We start from the raw sequence: 19,401 nt of genomic DNA, 5'->3' as shown, positions 1-19,401 counted from the left end.
CAACTGATGATTGCCATCACAGGAGCATTTTGCCCACAGCACAGCAAGGGCCAGGCAGCGTAGAAATAAACACAGGAGATTGGTATTTGGGTTGAAATCGGCCAGGTTTTACAGACTGATTACAGATGTAAGTAGGATTTGGCCAGGCACTGGGTATGAATCTGGTATTAAGCAGTCTGCCTGCTGGTTGATAATTATGGTGGTGTCAACCCAGAGCTGAGGAGCTGCCCCTGACATGGACCAGGTGCATCAACTCCACTTGGGCCGCTACTAGGGAAAGTGCTATGGCCCTCTGGCCCCCATATGGGCCCCCAGACAGAAACACCCTTCCTGGACCCCTTTAACAGAGTACCCAATCAAATAAGGATCCAACCTAATGCCTTATCTGCCAGAGTTGTGACCTGCAGACCAGCCAATTTGTCTGCAGGGGTGGAAATCCCCCCAGGCCCAGAATACAGTGACCAAAGAAACCATAGCAAGGTCCTCACACAAGCCTGCCCCCTCACCTTCAGCCAGGCCACCTCCAGCTTGGGTGGGTGCTGAATTTGCAGTTGGCCTCCAAAGTGGGTGAACTTCATGCAGCCATCCTCTTAAGTACTGGAAGGGAATGGGGCAGGTCAGCCTCTTCCTCTGTGACCAGATTTGCCCCCTGGGCCAGGGCTTTTCCCTGTGGGCTAGCATGGCCAGAGGTAGAGGCTCTGGTCATCCCCTCACGGCCACACATGAAAATATCGGTCATTGGAACATGCCACAGTCATGCCACATGGCAAAAGCTGCTCCCCTGGAGGCCCAGATGAGCAGGAACTGTCACTGGGCCACAGTCTATCAAACTAAGCAGTGATAATGAAAGGAAGCAATAAAGAAATACCGTTTGTTTCAAGAAAACTGGACTGCCTTTAACCGTGTGAATAATGGTTACAAAGGGGTGGGGGATGAAGCAGGCTTAAAGCAATGTAGAAAGAGATATATGTAATTATACATGTACTTACCATCTTGTTTTGAACAAGAAAAAAACCTAGAAATATGGTTACATGAGGCTATTTTCTAAAGCTAGATAGCAGTCTGAGCTACAGTTCCTCATGCATTATGTAACCCATCAATTTTAACTTTGCAATCGACTCACTAACACTACTAGACTGCAAGGAATACAAATTAGAAGTACTTACTCATTTCTCTCCAGGATGATGACAAGTTGCTCACTTTCAGTTTGTATAAGAAGTTTCAGCACTGCTGGGTGAGTCTGAAAAATGAAATTGAAGACTAATTCTATTACTCCAAACAGAAAATGTAGGCACCCCTGCTCTGTGACAGGTAAAAATGTGCAAGATTGGGACCCTAATTGTCAAGAAGATTGTGACAAGATCAGCAGGAAGATGGGGTTTAAGGTAAAGTGAACAGCAAGGAAGCATTAGTAGGATTTTGCAAAAAAAAAAAAAGAAGTATTAAAACATTGGCTAGTATCTCAACAATCTTTCATTTTCTTTGACATCTATTTTTAATTTATGCTGCCAACTGCAAATATATGTAAACACATTTATTTTATTGATTTAGTACCTCAGATAAATTAAGGTGTGTGCTTGAACTGCAGATTGATAGAATAATAACAAAATAAAATAAAATAAAATAAAATAAAATAAAATAAAATAAAATAAAATAAAATAAAATAAAATAATAATAATAATAATTTATTTATACCCCGCCCATCTGGCTGAGTTTCCCCAGCCACTCTGGGTGGCTCCCAATCAAGTGTTAAAAACAGTACAGCGTTAAATATTAAAAACTTCCCTGAACAATACAGGCCTCAGTATCACTCATTGACAGCGTGCCCTTAAACTATTAGCAATAATTAAGGAAATCAGAGCTATAATTAAAAACATTATTAGAGACAATGGTGTATGTGTGTCCATAAGTGTTTCAGCATGTCAAATACTAGGCTTCTTCTAGAAAGCTATGCACAAGGATTTTGCTTGGAGTAGATTTTTAAACTTTGAGGGATTATAAAAACCATGGATAAGGGATTGGTGTATATATAAAATACAGTGTCCCATCAGATGTCAAGGAAATAAACAACTACAGTGATACCTCGGGTTACATATGCTTCAGGTTACAGACTCCGCTAATCCAGAAATAGTACCTCAGGTTAAGAACTTTGCTTCAGGATGAGAACAGAAATCGTGCGGCGGCAGTGTGGCGGCAGCAGGAGGCCCCATTAGCTAAAATGGTACCTCAGGTTAAGAACAGTTTCAGGTTAAGAACGGACCACCAGAATGAATTACGTTCTTAACCCGAGGTACCACTGTATATGGACCACTGCTCTTGTTCAAATCCTTATGCAATATTCAGCTAACAAGCCCTGCTAGCAGAAGCCCCTGCAAGGACTTCTGCTAGCACAAGATCCCCCTTTTCCTCCTCCAAATTAGCAAGAGGGAGGGCTCAGGAGGATCCTCCAGAACTGAACAGGAGGGGAGAAAAAGACAGATCATTCCATCAGGCAAACAGAAATGTTTGCGCTGATTAAGCAATCTGCTTAGTGCCAAGTTGAATTCCTCTCCATATGTTTGTAAACAGGGTCCCTAGATCAGTAATGGTATAGAATTCACATTTCAAGATGAAATACAGCCTTAATTTCCTGATTACCTCATACTGGGGGTCTGGTAAGAGCATGATGTATAAAAGACACAGGAGCGAAGGTATTTACCAGAAGATCTCCTGCTCAGGTCTCTCTCCTGTTAAGTTGTTTTGCCCTGCTTGTTTTGGTACATTACTCCTGTATGAATTGTATCACATGACACCCAAAGGGCTTTTCCTACAGAAACATGTAAGAAGCTGAAATTTTTTGCTGTTCTAGTTGTACTCTCCTCCTTCTTGTGAGGCAATCGTATCACACACACTTGGATGGGCACAAAGAGCTTAGCCACCTAAGCATTTCCCATGACCTCTTTCTTTTCCCATAGGGAAACTGCCTAATGATACTCCCACAAGGACTGGGCTCCATGACAGCTCCCCACCCACCCACCCCCAGCATCAGTGCTAAGAGCAGGGAGATCTTTTTTCCCATATTTGCTTAAGTGCCTTCCCTAGGACTTGGGTGGGGGGTGGGACAGGCAGACAGGTTCTCTTAGGCCAGGGGCTGGTCTGGGATCCCATGAAATCTTAAGCGGGGGTAAGTTGGGGGAGAACTGCTTAAGACGTGCAAAACTTCTCACGAACTCTCAGGAAAAGATTGCTACAACCTGGCAGAACCAGAGCTTTCTCAGGAACACTATTAAGTATGCCTAGACTTAAACAAACAAACAAACAAACAAACAAACAAACAAACAAACAACAACTATGGTCACCAGCATCTGGGGTAATCTATTTCATGTCAATAGTGGAGATTCATAAATATTATTTTCATGCAAGAAAGCAGCTAGATTAAAATAAGCCATTGGAATGAACTTTGCAATAACTGGATCCCTCTACCATACTAAAGAAATGCTTCAGGCCAAAGCCTTGGCATTCACCAGGCACTTGGGAATCATTGATAGCCATGAATATTTAGAGGCAACGTTGATTACCACTTTAATATTAGGCAAATGGTTCCAAGACTTAGAAGAAATAAATACTATATAACTTGGAAAGAACAAAACAGAATTGCAACAGCTTAATGGATCCTTTCAGGTCTGAGACTCGCTCACTCATTTATTTATACAATTTATATACTGCTTAATTACACTATTCTCTAAATGGTGTGCAGGAGACCCAAAACGATTAATCCAATATGAATTAACATTATAAAATCATTCTCTAAGTCTAAGACAAAACAACAACCGTAAAATCAGAGTTCAGTTTAAAAGCTTGCTGGACTAAAAATGTCTCCAGGAAGTTCCAGAAGCTCATCAGGGACCAGGCTGAGCTCAACTGGCAGTTCCATAAAATTGGGTGCGGCTCCTGGTGGAGACAAGCCATGTATGTAACATGCACACTAACAATGATTCCCCTCATAGACTTCAGTAAGTGAACAGGGATATTAAGGATCAGGCATCCTGACCCCAAGTTGTTAAGGGCCTTGTAAATGACCACAAGAGTCTTGAAACTGGTCCAACAGCATATGGGCAGGCAGGGCAATCTTTTGAGCACTAGGAATTCCATGCTGGTGACAATCTGTCCCCAATAAAACTCTAGCCACAGCATTTTCTACCAGCATATTGCGATTTTATTCCAGCAGGCTTTTAACTGAAGTTTCATGCTATAGCTTTTTAACTGATGCTAACTTTTTGTACTGTGTATTTGTAAACTGATTGGAGATTAGTGTAGCTAAGTGATATATGAATTGTTTAAATAAATAATCGAGCATGGAGGTTACCAATGCATAGATCAATATGGCCAGACTGTCCCAATCTAAAAACAGCCTGATTATGATAGTTGGTATACCAGCTGTAGCTAGTGAAAGGCATTCCTAGCCACTAGGGCTACCTGAGTCTGCACTGACAAAGATGGATCCAGAAGCAGCCCCAAATTCTGATCTGTCCTTCCAGAGGGAATGCCTACCATTCTAGAGAAAGTACATAGGGGGCAACATAAGACATGACCTTCTTAGTGGTGACGTACTGATTAGGGAACATCCTTCTCCCTGGAGGGACACGTGGCACTGTGGTCTAAACCACCGAGCCTCTTGGGTTTGCCGATCATAAGGTCAGCAGTTCAAATCTGTGTGATGGGGTGAGCTATCGTGGCTTTGTCCCAGCTCCAGCCAACCTAGCAGCTCGAAAGCATACCAGCGTGAGTAGATAAATAGGTACCGCTGCGGTGGAAAGGTAAACATTTTCCATGCGCTCTGCCACTTGTCAAGGTGTTCCATGTGCCAGAAGCGATTTCATCATGCTGGCCACATGACCTGGAAAAGCTGTCTGCAGACAAACGCCAGCTCCCTCAGCCTAAAAGCAGAGGTGAGTGCCACACCCCATAGTCAAATTCAACTGGACTTCACTGTCTGGGGGTCCTTTACCTTTACCTTTTTACCTTCCCTCTGAGGTACAACTGGCACCAACATATCTGGCATTGCCAGGTTAAAATACATCTGTTTGCCTCAGCTGTTGGATATTAGTCCACTCCTGTTTATTTGTTTGTTTGTTTGTTTGTTTGGTGGTTAAATGTTTTAATTCATATAATCATACCTGCTCTTATCTTTTATTTTAAATACTACTCTAACATGTTGTGGGACAATCCAGTTAACGACAGGTTAAAAAATCTCTCAATAAAAAAAAAGATGCAAAATGAAGAGTATGGTTATTCATGAGTCCTTAAGAAATCTTCATTGTCAGGCAATTATTATTAGGTTCTATTTAAAAACCTGTATATATAATTACATACTCTCAATAGAGAAGGCAAACCATCTTTGATGACAGTACATTATTTTGAAGTATATTTACCTTTTCAGGTATTAGACCTGTTTCTACAAGCTCAGCAACAACAGAGGTCATTCTGAAGATCAAGAGCTTGAATATATGTGCTGGTTTTAGAGGCACCATGTAAGTCATTGTGATCAGCCATTTCAAGCAGGGCAGCTTAGGAAGCTGGTTATCTGCTGTGTTTTAGAAGTGTGGCTAATTCCTCACTGCTGAAATTATTGTTGGAACAAAATGCAAAGGGGTTGGTATCATAAATTAAGAACTAATAAGCCACTTTTTAGTTGCAGCAGGTGCTATTACTGCCAGGCACTGTAAGAACTTCTGTATTACTATACTGGAATCTTGGTATCAAAAGGTCTGGCAAGTAGCACCTCCAGAAAAACTTATGACTATAATGAAAAAATTAAGGGGTTAAAGTAAATGAAAGGCTTTTAAAATAACCTGATGGCACTTGATTGACTACAACAATACAAGAGAAGGGGTAAGGCCACCTTCCCCTGAGTGAGTATGCACATTTATTGACTTTGTAAATATATATTCATATTAAATATTTGATTTCTATACCACTTAATATATTTAAAAAAATATTCAAAAAAAGAAAGCATCAACATAGCAGAGACATATGGATAAGAAATGTATCTGTATAGATTTATTACCTGTTTGTGTATGTATTTTGCTTAAACTTATTTTTAAAAAATAATTCAGCATTTCCAAGTAGGTCTGCAGAAAATATTTCTATTTGCTTTTTGAAAAAATGGGACAACCTCAGTTTTAAATATACCCTGCCAAAAACATGCACTAAACTTGGTTAAAATGCTGTATTTTCTGCACAAATGTTACTTTATATATTCTGCATAGAACATGCAGAAGATATTACATCTCTCCCAAGAGAGCTCAAGTAATGTTTGTTTATGCTTATTTTAGCCACAAATTACACAGGTTCCATTTGCGTATAATAGTAAGCCATAGTTAGAAACAAAGTGCCTCTCCCCCTCTCACATAGTTAGCATCAGACTAGGAAGGTTTAAATTCCCGCCCCCTGTCCCACTATCCACCCTTTCATGGACCTGCTGCTTAGAGGGGTAGGGTGAGTGGGCTGCAGTGGCTAGTTACACTTTTATAAACACAGCAACATTCATGGTGTTTATGCAATTTATGTCACATCTTGTACGACACTAACAGAGTACAACTTCCCCATTAACTTCTAGGTGGCAAAAGTTCACAAAAGATGTTCCTTCGATCTTTACAGGCTATTTCCTGCTATTTAAAGCTGCATGTCTTTTTCCTTCTTCTACAGAGCTTTCCCCACAAAAACTCACTCTTTAAAGTTCAATCAAAGCAAACATCAATCCTCGGAAAACTTAAATTGATGTTTGCTCCAATTGAGCACTAAAAAGCGTGTTTTTGTGGTGAAAGCTACAGGGCAAAAAAGGGGGGGTTGGGGGAAGCTTGGACATTACACTTTAAAGCATGGACCTGTACCTGGAAAGAGAGGGGCAAAAGGTAGGTGTTGATAAGACCAAATTCTCAGTATCTTACCCTGATCAAGAAAAGAATGGCAGAGACACAGAAACAAATTTAGAAGGGTCTGAAGCTGGAAAGCAGTAACCGATTCAGCTATTTTTTTGGGGAAAAAGAAGCTTGGGAATTGAGCAGTATGTGATTGTCTTGAGTAGAGTCCAAGCAACTGAAGCCTTGAGTTTAGCAACATCTTCTCCTTTAGGGACATATATGTTATTGCAGCAACAAAGAATCCAGTTTCTTTTGACTAATTATTGCCAACCTGGCAGAATGGACATACATCCACTATTAACTGTGAACCACCCTGTTATCTTCGGATGAAGGGCTGTGCACAAATTTAATAAATAAACAAAACAAACAAAACCCACCTAATTGTATCATCTGCATCAGTGGGACACTAAAATGCAACTAAATTCTGTAACAAGTATAATTCAATGTGGATGTTTATTTCTGTACATAACAGATCGGCACTAAACCAAGCAATGGATAGAGTAGAATCTGGTAAGCTCAGAGACATCAATCAGCCTTTTCTTGTAGGGAACATATTCCATACCCCTAAAACTGTGGCCTTTTCTTGCACCTTTTAAAGCTGCACTGTTTCCTTTTTTGAGACAAGCAACAAGAACTATACAGTGCATTCCAAATATGGATGAACCACAGATCTATATCTAACACCTTTATGATCATGGCCATTTTATTTTCAGTCACTTAGGCTATTTATTAACAATCCCTAGCATGGATTTTGTCTTTTTCAACAGGAGCACACATTGAGTGGAGGTTCAATTTAAGGTACTGGCATTAATCTTTAAAGTCCTAAATGGTTTGGGACCAGGATATTTGAATGACTAACCGCACCCATATGAATCTGTCAGATATTTGAGATCAGCCTCTAAGGTCCTTTTCTCTGGTCCATTAGCATTAAAGACTTTCTTGTTTAAATCCACATTTGGGTAATTGCATCGTAGTGGTCTTTAATTAATGCTTTTTTTCTGGAGCTGCTAATTGTAATGTTTGATGTGTCTGTTCTTTAATAACTTGGCATTTTAGTATATTGTTATTTGTCAGTGATTGTGACATGAGATCTTTTGTGAGGGAAGATAAACTGAAAAGCTGGCAAAAAAACAATTTTTTTATTAAAAAAACTGATCTATTCACCACAATCCCAAGTTTCTAGTTAGTTGCTGTTATTCCTTACAAAGTTCAGTTCTTAATTAGAAAGGGTTCTTATAGCCCTGTCTGTATTAATTCATTTGGTTTCTTAAAATCTCAGCATCAGAAAAGCTGATTGGAACCAATTTGTACTGTGCCCTCGGAATAATAAGAATGAAATAATAAGGATTTGAAGAGATCATAGCTATCCAGATTCTAATCCAAGCTGAATTTATTTCGAAAGTCTTGAAGGGGTAATAACAGATAGGTTTCCTCCCTGAATGAACTCTCAAGGTCAGACAGCTTAATACATCATCAGTTGATTACTTGGCTTTTATTCACCTAATATTATTCTCTCCTTCTGGAATCTCACCCTTAACTCCAAGCCAGTTACTATATTCTATTACACAGGTTTCATGCCAAGATCACTTAGCACAGATTTCAAGCTCTCTAAATATCTCTCTGTAAAATGTAACCAAGACAAAATCCTTTTTTTTTTTTTTTTTTTTTTGCTAACTGTTAGACTTTTGCGTGAGGTAATGGAATTTAGGCCAAAGTAAAGAGCCAGCAGCTAACTTTCTTTTCTTTTAAATTTCCATTGTCTTTCATGATCTTTTAAAGATAAATTGACTAAGTAGAAAAATAGATGAAGTATTGTTTAAAAAAAATGAAGGGAGACATTTCACCCCTGATCTCAGCATATATACTGAATAATGCAAAAAACATTTCAAGGCTGTATTTCCAAGGCATATTAATTATTTTTATGTGTGGTAAATGGTCGTCTACTAGAAATGTTGATTTTTGACAAATATATTAGTAAATTAAAATACAGGCACATTCAGTTGGCTTAATAAGAGTAACTTAATAAGATGTAACTTTTTGAGTAATTGGAACAACTTCTATGCATTTCATGGACAAAATAAAAGCACCCTACAAAAGAAAACAATGGAGTCTTGTGAACAGAAATTGTGAATATTTATTCATGTGTATTGTCTATTGTTTAAAATAATAGAGTGCATAAAAGTTTTTTGCCTTTTTTTAAAAAAAGACAGAGATTACTGTTGAATTACATCAACACAAGTGAGAATTTCTTTCTTACAGTTTTCATATTTAAAATGGAAAATCCTAGATCAGGGTTATATGTAAACTTTATTGTAGAAAGAAGTTTCCAATCCACATTGGATGATATTCAGCGTCAAGTCATTCCCATTGAAATCAATGTCCATTAATTAAGGCCAATAATTTGTTGGCTACAGCCTGTTGTTAACCAGGAGACCAGGTTCAAACAACATAAGAAGCCGAATATTGGCTTAGTTCATCACTTGATGGCTGCAACATCATGCGATATTTTGCATATGCAAGACCACTAAGGCTGAGCCAAATTGGGGTGGGTGGGGGTGGGCACAATTTGCAACCTCCTTGTGAAATGCACTTTTTCAGTGATTTTTTTCAACAGACACGAAAAGATGGACACAGGTATCTAAGCATACATTCAGAGTCAAATGTTGCCCACAGCATATAACCAAGTAGCAACTGCTTTACAACCATGCTTCCATTCGTCAGTTTTCTTCAGCCTTGTAACACTGTAGCTGAATCTGATCAACTATGTGATGTCATTTTTTACTATAGAAAAGAATGTGTATTTAACAAAAAAGGGGGAGAAAAACTGCAACTGAGGCAGTGAACTAGCATTATAGGAAGGCGGGTGGACTTTCCCAAAGCTCATTTTTGCAGCAAGATGTCACACTGAATATACAACATTGACCTACAAACCACCACCCAAATACTGCCTATATCATTTTACAAGCCTTAAAATCCTTTTTCTGGATATACTTTGACTCGCAGCTGAATGCACTATGAAATACTGCATAATTTAGCTACATGTTTGAATAAGCACTTGGCTAGGCTAGCTGCTAGTTGTTATTTTTACCACTCAGTTATCCCATTTCAGCTGGGGATTGCCACATTTTTTCAGAGCCTTGCTTCAGCAAAAACGCTGGCCTCCCAAAACTCAAATGTTCAGATATTTATCTTTTATTTCCACATCCCCTTCTTTACTTTTGCATTATGCATGCTGATAGCCACTGAAGCCCAGTATAAACATAATAAACATCTTGCCTATCAAGTTGTTATATAGCTCTGCATCTTTCACACACAAACATTACGGTAACAGCAGCTTTTCAAATGTTTCTCCAAGGCAGGCAAGAAATGCCTTTGCCAATTCCCATCCACCTCCAATTGAACTTCCATTTTAAATGAAAATTAAAGGGGGAGATTCAATTAGCCATCATTCTTCAAGGGTTTCAAAGTACATTTAAGGAAGGTTGGATAGTGCTTAGAGAAGGGAAATGTTTCACGGTTTCAGCTCTCCCCTAAATGTATTGATAAACCATTAAGATGAACATTATAAATGAAAACTGATTTGGGAAACACACGTGAGAAGAAGACATAGAAAAATAGGAATTGCTTATCTGAAATGACTTTGTTTTGGAAATTTTTGCACTACAACTTTCTTCCTTTGTCAAGACCTATCTGTGGTCTCAAATTCAATAATTCATTAGGTTCCTTGAATTGTTCTATATTTCTCAATACATTATGAGCAGAAGAGCAAATGTTCAAGGAAGGAGGAAATACTGCCCCATCTTATTTGCACACACACACAATCCACTATATAGAGTTGTCTTTTTTCAAAAAGAAAAAGAAAATCAGAGGATGGAAATGAGTTGTCCTTGAGGCCTGGTGGAAAACCCTTTGCACACAAATTGTTTCAGTCTTTGTCCCTAAAGTTGTCATATCAGTTTCCAACATGCAGTTTAGCTCCTGGGCAGCAGAGTTGCTGCTTGTCTCTCAGGGTAGGCAGCTGTTCAGGGAGAGAATGGAAACTAGAATCTGCCATCTATTTTGTTGTACTTGAACTGCAGGGGCTTCAGTACTGCCACTGGCTGTTCTTGCCACACTCTAATCTGTTTGCCTTGGAGTGGAGATGCAGAGAGCTGCCATGTCTTTACACACACACACACACACACACACACACAGAGAGAGAGAGAGAGAGAGAGAGAGAGAGAGAGAGAGAGAGAGAGAGATCCTCAATGCTGTCAGTTTCCTGATACATCAAAAGCTATCCTCAGCACTTTCAAATGGCTCCAGTCACACTTCAACCCTGCATATGGTTAATTGGACGGAATAGAAAATGCCAAAAAAAGAGCTTTACAGATACCAACTGTTTGCTGTCAGTGTCTCCAAGAGACAAAATAAATATGGTTTCATAGCCGAAAGGATGGCAGGGGTGGTCACCACGATGGCACCTGCTTGTCCACATGAATGGTCTCAGTCAGTGTTTTGTTTTTCTTCTAGAAAAGAGGTGCCAGTATTCAGCACACAAGGGAAGGCTCTCGTATCCTGCCAGAGCATTGCAACTCCCTCACTAACCTGGACAGAAGCTTCCTGGCCTTTGGGAAGGTGGTACAAAGCTCCGATTTAGGGGACAAGCGTGTGCACAGAGTTGCCAGTAATGTGTACCAGCGCGTACTGCCTGAAAAAAGTACTGGTCTCAGTACGTATCCCTCAAAATTCTAAAATGCACAAGAGATCGTTTAGTCTTCCTTCTCAACTCCTGTTTGCACCAGCTTGGCCTCTCTTAACTGAACACCTCCACCCCAACTGAAGCATTCCAGCATTTCACTGGATGCTAGGATTGAGCATGTACCTTCTCTTCTTTTCAGAACAGAGTACAGATGCAAATATCTTCCCTCCTGTATACAAGTGCAGTGATGAAAGGTGTAGGTGCTTTTTTCCACCGATGAGAGTGGCTGATGGTGGGGGTCGTGGGCTCCCATATTAGGTGGTGGTCACATCTCTCTTTTTTATCTTTTTGATGTGGCTTTGACTTTGTGCTTTGCCACACACACACCACAGACTGCCATTTTGTGACTGTGTCCATGGCGCACTGTCTAAATTCAAATGTGCCTACTGGAGGTTGGAGACCCTTGATAATAAGGAAATGCAAAATAAGATTATCTTTCCTGAGCAAGTATAGTAGCTCTGTTGCAGTTCAAAACAATGAAATTCCCTGCTGCTATCCTAATAGACAAAGCGAGGGGAAGGGATGCATATAAAGAAGGCTGACATGTCTTCATGTTGAGAAATCTCTTGCATGATTGGGTTTGTTTGTGATGGCCTCCATCTGTACTGCAACTGCTCCTCAGCAGAAGGGTATTTCAAAATATATAATGGAATGCCCAAGTATTGACTCTAGACGGTTCTATTACATTCAGTTGTAGCAGACATTGTTAGACATTCATTGGTAGCACATCATCCAAAACACATGTAAGTGTATATAGCATGCAAATTCAAGATGACCAAATAATGATTTCTGTCCTGCAGAACCACCAGCAACTTAAGCATTTTATTTCTTATTAGAAAAAGTAGCATCTCTAAATGGCTCTTATGAAGTAGCACCTGATTGGCTCCAATGTCACAAGGGACCTGTGAGGTCAAAGCCTCTCTGGCTTCCATTTGTGTGCCCACGCACAGGAATTGTGCAGCCCAGTTGGGGAAATCCCAAGGAAGCAATAAGACTCAAGTATTTGGATTTGGATTTGGACACAGGTGGTGCTGTGGTCTAAACCACAGAGCCTAGGGCTTGCCGATCAGAAGGTCAGTGGTTCAAATTGGACTGGACCTAACGGTCAGGGGTCCCTTTACCTTTTTATTTGGATTGAAATAGGCAACAACTTTTTTGATTGCACCACGTTGTGTCTGCAAACCAGCGTACCCCAAGAATTTTCAGGTAAGTGGCCTTGGCTTAGCTGCAGTGTTATGGAGAAGCTGTGCAGCCTTGAGACAGGTTACTGAAGGCAAGGAAACTTGGAATCCAGATAATTTTAATTCTAGGAGTAAAAACAAGATATAAAAGCATTGCATAGAAACCTAGGATTTGCAAAATTATCATTTTGAGGTCCAAATTTGCTAAGCAGTTTTAGAGCCTTTTAGGAAAACTGAGGCATATGGTATTTGTAGCTTCTGATGATATGTAATTATAAATGAGCTTCATTTAGCAGAAAAGGGAAAATGGGCCAAACACGTTGGCATCCTTCGGTTTCATACTAAGAAGCTGTGCTTTATAGGTTACGCCAGAGACACAAAATAGCATTTAGTGAAAATATCCAAAACATTCACTACCTATCACATAATATTTCCACTACTTCAAGGCAACACAAGTTTGCTGTTCACCACAGCTCCAACAAAACCAAGATGCAGACAGCAACATGCTGCAGATTTCCCAGCAAACAAGCTCAGGGACAGAATACCTCTCCAAGTGAGCATTTCAAATTAAACCCAAATAAGAAGCCCTCCATGTCTCAGCTCACTGCTAATTGAAAATAAAACAGTTAAGCAACATAGTCTGTGTGATCTACCAGAAGGATTTTATAGCCCAGATGTCCCAAAATGTGTTTTGAATTACCTCTTGCTCATTGTAAACAGTTAAATCGTCATTGTAGAATTTTGTATATTTATGAGGCAGCCTATTACAAGTCTTTTTACCTCCCGAAGAGCTTTTGAAGTTTGGATTTGTTTTGCCATCAAGCAAGTGAGACAAATAATGGATGTGCATTTTATTGTTACATGCAAATTATTTTTGTCTTACAGTGCTAGACATAAATCAAGATGTACTTGCAAAGCAAATTTCAAACTCTTTCCAGTGATTAAATATGACCTAAGTCTTGTTCATTATAGTGGTATAGGTGGTCTAGCATAAAAGAATACTGGGGGGGGGGGGGGAAGCCATGCAAAAATGCCATGTAGACAGTGGATTCACTCCACCCCCCATGCCCCAATATCAATAGCTTAAAGGGTTTTGTAGATGCTGCTCCCAGAGGTTTAGAGAAATAAATCTTTACAGCATTCATGCCTTAATCTCATAGTACACACCGTAGATCCTTCCCAGGCACTATTTCATTCCTATAATTCACAGAACCATGTTTTCATGCAATGATTGCAACTGATCATATGGTAGCCTGGAACTCAGGACCATCCAATAAAGCTGAATTTGGGAAGATCCAAGGCAGATAAAAGAAAGTACTTCTTCAAACTCTGCACAGTTAAATTACAGAATTCGCTCTTATAGGATGTGTAGTGATGGCCACTGGTTTGGGTGAATATAAAAGTGGGTTAAAGGTAAAGGGACCCCTGACCATTAGGTCCAGTCGTGACCGACTCTGGGGTTGCGGCACTTATCTCGCTTTATTGGCCAAGGGAATCCGGCGTACAGCTTCCAGGTCATGTGGCCAGCATGACTAAGCTGCTTCTGGCGAACCAGAAACACAGAAACACAGTTTACCTTCCCGCCGGAGTGGTACCTATTTATCTACTTGCACTTTGACGTGCTTTCGAACTGCTAGGTTGGCAGGAGCAGGGACCGAGCAATGGGAGCTCACCCCATCGCGGGGAATCGAACCGCCGACCTTCTGATCGGCAAGTCCTAGGCTCTGTGGTTTAACCCACAGCGCCACCTGTGTCCCAAAAGTGGGTTAGACACTTTTAAATTCATGGAGACAATTCATGGAGAATAAGGCTACCAATAAGTACTAGCCACAATGGCTACCTCCACTGTCAGAGGCAGTATGCATCTTAATAGCAGTTGGTAGGAATCACTGATGCACTCAGGATCTACTCGTGGGCTTCTCATAAGCCTCTGGTTGGCCACTGTCAGGAGAAGATGCTGGACTATATGACCCATTGGCCCGATCCAGCTGGTTCTTCTTGTGTTCTTACATTCTGTATTTCCTCAACCCCTCATTGCACAAATTATCACTACACAGAGTGCTGGTGGTTGTTTATTTCATAGAAACATAGAATCGTAGAGTTGGAAGGGACCCCGAGGGTCATCTGGTCCAACCTCCTGCAATGCAGGAATCTCAACCAAAACATACATAACAGGTGGTCATGCAACCTATGCTGAAAAACCTCCAAGGAAGGAGAGTCCACTAAGCGACTTCAGCACAGCAACTACCAGGTATGAGAGACCCTCACTGTGCAGAGACCAGGATGGTCACTCATATTCCCCACCCCACAAATAGCCCTGCCCCTCCACAAACCTGAAACTATTACTCATTCAAATGGAAGCTGCCATTGCATAAAAAACCCCACTAGTTTCTAGGATCATAGACTAATTTTAAGTATGTATCTTCATATTTAAAATCAAATTTTCAGTTCATGCAACATGGAAAATTATACTGTAGAGCAATGGTTTTTAAACTGTGTTCTAGAAAGTCCTGGGTTTACACTTAAAGCACACTCAATGTTATTTTTCTAGAAAAAGATGAATGCCTCTCTTGTTTTCTTATAATGGCAATGGTGCCCAGCTGAGTGGTGCTAGAACTGAGTTCTGGTGAGTTTCTGCTGAAAAAAAGCCCTGGGCACACTGCATATTTCTCATTGAGAAGCACATTAACAGTGAGCAATCTTCTCTGAAAGGCAACTTGCCTCCAACTATTAAACTTAGTGTGCAGATCCAAGGGAGCATTGGGTGTGTTCTAGTTCATACTCTCTGATTATATAGATCAACAGAGGACATACTTTAATATTATTATAAGTTGTGGGTTCCAGGGCTTGGGGTGCCAGATTCCCCTAAATTCCTGTTAGGTGTTAGGGGGCTTGACTTAATTCTGAATTCTGGGAACCAACAGGGATTCAATTGCCGGATTAGCCAACCCGCCTGATAATAGCCACGAAGTATGAGCTGTTAACTTAAAAATGCAAGGAGATGAACCATTAAGAAAGCCATACTAGACAGCTCTTGGAAGGGGCTCCTCCTCCAGCTCTGAGTTAATAAGCAGGACAAAGGCCTGAGTTTGAAGGAGAGCAGTTGGTTTTTTAGGATTGCAGTTGGATGAGATGTGAGCTCAGGGGAAAAGGTGGTAGTATATACTGCTGATCAAAACACACCACTTCCATTTATTCTGAAAGGGGAGAGCACTTTTAAAAGCCAGAAGTGGGATTTGTGTTTCCTAGAGGAAAGGCCCGGGAGCAAGGTGGCCTGAAGCCGAAATGCAGGGAAGAACAGCAGCACTCCTTGAGCTACCTGAGCGGATGCAGCAGCAATAAAGCCAGCAGCAGAGTGAGCAGCTTGAGGGAGTGGAGCAATGGCAGAACCAGCAATTTGAACGGATGCCCCAGTAGTAGCACCAGCAACAGATGGAGCAGCTAGAGCAAATGAACCAACGGCTGAGCCAGCAAGTTTGATAAAATGGACCAGCTGCTGACAGTGTGCGAGAGAAGCCTCTGTGGAGAGGAAAAGGTGATCCGAATGCAAGGAGAGAGTCCTGCTCCATGAGATGCTTACAATGGGCTAAAAGTGACCCAGGACCCCTGGAATCTCACACAGTTCAGAGACTGGGGTGGCGTGCAAGAATATATACCCAAGACATCCATAGGAGACTTCCTCAGCAGTGGGTCTGTGTGAAAAGACCCTGAAGGTAGAAAGTTGGAAAACTGTGGCTGTAGAAGAACCATCTGAAATCCTAAGACATCTCCTAGCAGCAGAGAACCTGACTAGTCTTATAGGGTTCGACCACACTTACTCCCCCCACTTCCTAGGCATGGGTCAGCTCTTTAAAGCTCTGTATGCAAACACTTTTTCCCCTCTTTTTTTTGCCCTTCCACTTTCCTCAGGAAAACCTGCTCCTTAATGCTGAATCAGAACAAACAGCAATTTGTGCTTTCTGTGGATCACCATTTGTTCTGATTCAGCAGTAAATAGCATGTTTTTGCAGCAAAAGTGCCAGGGCAAAAATATATATGGGGAGGAGCACATGGGACACAGAGCTTTAAAGAAGAGGCCTGTGCCTAGAAATGCAGCACAAAAGGAAGTCTGGATGAGACCATGGTTTGAGGCAGGGCAGCCACTTATGCATCACCAAAACAAAAGAAATGGCCAATAGAGAGTTAAAATGAACTCAGCACAAATATAGCACTGTACTTAAAGAGTGTAACATGCCATAACTGTATCAAATTAGCTGTAGTTTTTAAATTGTTGTTAAGACCATGCTTTGTTCCAGCCATTCACTGTATTCCAAAGTAAGATCAAAACCTCTTTCGTGATGGAAATTCTTAATGCTTGAATTAAAGAAATATCACATTATATACTACTATATATGAACCAACCAAGATTCTAAGAGCCAAGGTTTCTGATGCTACCTTATAGCTGGTAGATCAAAAGAAACAAGTATTACAAAGACACAGTGAACACCAGCCTTAAACGTAACACTTTCGCATTCTCAGCTGGGTCGATTACTTCAGTAGTGAGATCAATTTGGCCAAGACTAGACCAACAGGCTTCACTGGCCAAGTAGAACAAGCTTCCAGCCAAATCTATCAGTGTGTCACAGAAATAGCGAGTGAGACATTTACTCAGCCTAGAGTACTTCACAGTGAGTGACTAAATCACAGCAAATCCACAATGTTTTGGTTTTTTTGTAATTATATTAGCATATTAGCCAATGGAGATCAGGATTACAGCGGCAGCAAGCTTCTAAATGTCCAAAGTGGTAAGATGTGTTATCCAAATTGCAGAGGTTGCTATGAGTGTAATCAGTGAACTTTTGACTCATGCAACTTGGCCACTCATTTTTTTCCAAGCCAGCTCAATGAAACAACACCACACTAGCAGAGTTATTGATGCAACTATTCACAAAGAACACTACAAGTGCATGACCAAATCTTCAGGGTTTATCAGCTCCATCCTTCTTTAAGATATTTGTAGGAGGCTTTGCTCCAAATCACATTCGTTTACCAACTTAGGTAGGAATCCAGGGTATGGCCTCCTTTGTGCTACAATTGTAGTTCTGCAAATCCTTTTCTGAAAAGCACACAAAAGCTTTCATTTGATAAATAAAATAGTCTTAAACAGATTGGCATGTGGGATATTACCTTTTTTTTTTGCTTTGTTACGCAGGGGAATGTTTTAGGTCACTTTATGAGATGTTTTATCTCTATATATTTCAATTATTTCTCCGCCTTTCAACTTTATTCCTTAAAGCTGTGTCTTTCAATCGGGGGGGGGGGGGGCTGCCCCAATGTGGGCATATGAAGACATATGAAGATTTCAGTGGTGGTGGGGACACACAACTTTCTATAATGTACAGTAAAAAAAGATAGCACTATGAAAATATAAAACTACAAAGTGTTATGTTCTGAAGGTGAGAAGAGTATATGCAGCTTATTAAGTAATATTTGTGACGTCATGAGCATACAATATAACCAGCACAACAGTTCATCCTGCACAGTTCAGTCAATCAATCAATCAATCAATCAATCAAATCACATGTTTATTTATGGTGTTCATTTCCATCAATTTTGAGAACTTCGAACTTTCTCTCCAAACCCGGAAACATGAGAGACAGAGAGAGAACTTCAGCTACATATAAGATCCAGTTAGATAACTACAACTTATTTACCGTATTAATCCCATTTGGCTTTGCTCACTAAACACTAAACTCCATTGTCTCCTAGTCAGGCATTTCAGATTTGCCAGGCTGAATCTAAAATAGATCACCTAGAAGCCCTCTGGAGAAACTTCACTGGTTAACAAAGAGCTTTCCCAACCTTTCATGTTTTTTAGACATGTATCATTTTGCAACACAGTAATTCAGTTTTGGGACTCGGGTGGCGCTGTGGGTTAAACCAAGAGCCTAGGACTTGCCAATCAGAAGGTTGGCGGGGTGAGCTCCTGTTACTCGGTCCCTGCTCCTGTCAACCTAGCAGTTCAAAAGCACGTCAAAGTGCAAGTAGATAAATAGGTAGCGCTCCGGCGGGAAGGTAAACGGCATTTCCGTGCGCTGCTTTGTTTTTGCCAGAAGCGGCTTAGTCATGCTGGCTACATGACCTGGAAGCTATACGCCGGCTCCCTCGGCCAATAAAGCAAGATGAGCGCAGCAACCCCAGAGTCAGTCACGACTGGACCTAATGGTCAGGGGCCCCTTTACCTTTACCTAATTCAGTTTTACTAGCAAACTGGAGGGTAAACTAACCCCTTTCCAGCCCCGGGAGGAGCATGGGGACATAGCTGTCAACTTTTTCCTTTTTTTAAAGGGAAATCCTATTTGGAATAAGGGAATTTCCCTTAAAAAAAAGGAAAACGTTGACAGCTATGCACAGGGAGCATTTGCACAACACACCTGCACGCTGCAGCATACACACTAACATGTAGTGACACACAGTTTGGAAACTCTGGGTTAACAACTTGATTCTGCAGACAATACAAAATACTCTGGCAAAGGGAACTGAGGAGACCATCCTGTCACTGCAGAACACACTGTGAAGGGCCCTTTTATCCCTGACA

General features: G+C 40.7%; 1 protein-coding gene across 4 annotated transcripts in view; it reads right to left on the bottom strand.

Annotated features, from left to right (window-relative positions):
• Nucleotides 1-19,401, bottom strand: part of ADAM12 (ADAM metallopeptidase domain 12) — a 201,723-nt gene that overhangs the window by 149,093 nt on the left and 33,229 nt on the right. For all 4 annotated transcript variants that reach the window (XM_083506121.1, XM_083506122.1, XM_083506123.1 and 1 more), the window contains one exon: nucleotides 1,167-1,240. In XM_083506121.1, the coding sequence (XP_083362247.1) occupies nucleotides 1,167-1,240 (74 nt within the window). The remainder of the gene's footprint in view (nucleotides 1-1,166; nucleotides 1,241-19,401) is intronic.

The sequence above is a fragment of the Podarcis liolepis genome (assembly GCF_965112155.1).
Source record: "Podarcis liolepis genome assembly, chromosome: 5".
Classification (NCBI taxonomy): domain Eukaryota; kingdom Metazoa; phylum Chordata; class Lepidosauria; order Squamata; family Lacertidae; genus Podarcis; species Podarcis liolepis.
The sequence above is the reverse complement of the archived record's forward strand: the minus strand, read 5'-3'. Positions and strand labels throughout refer to the sequence as shown.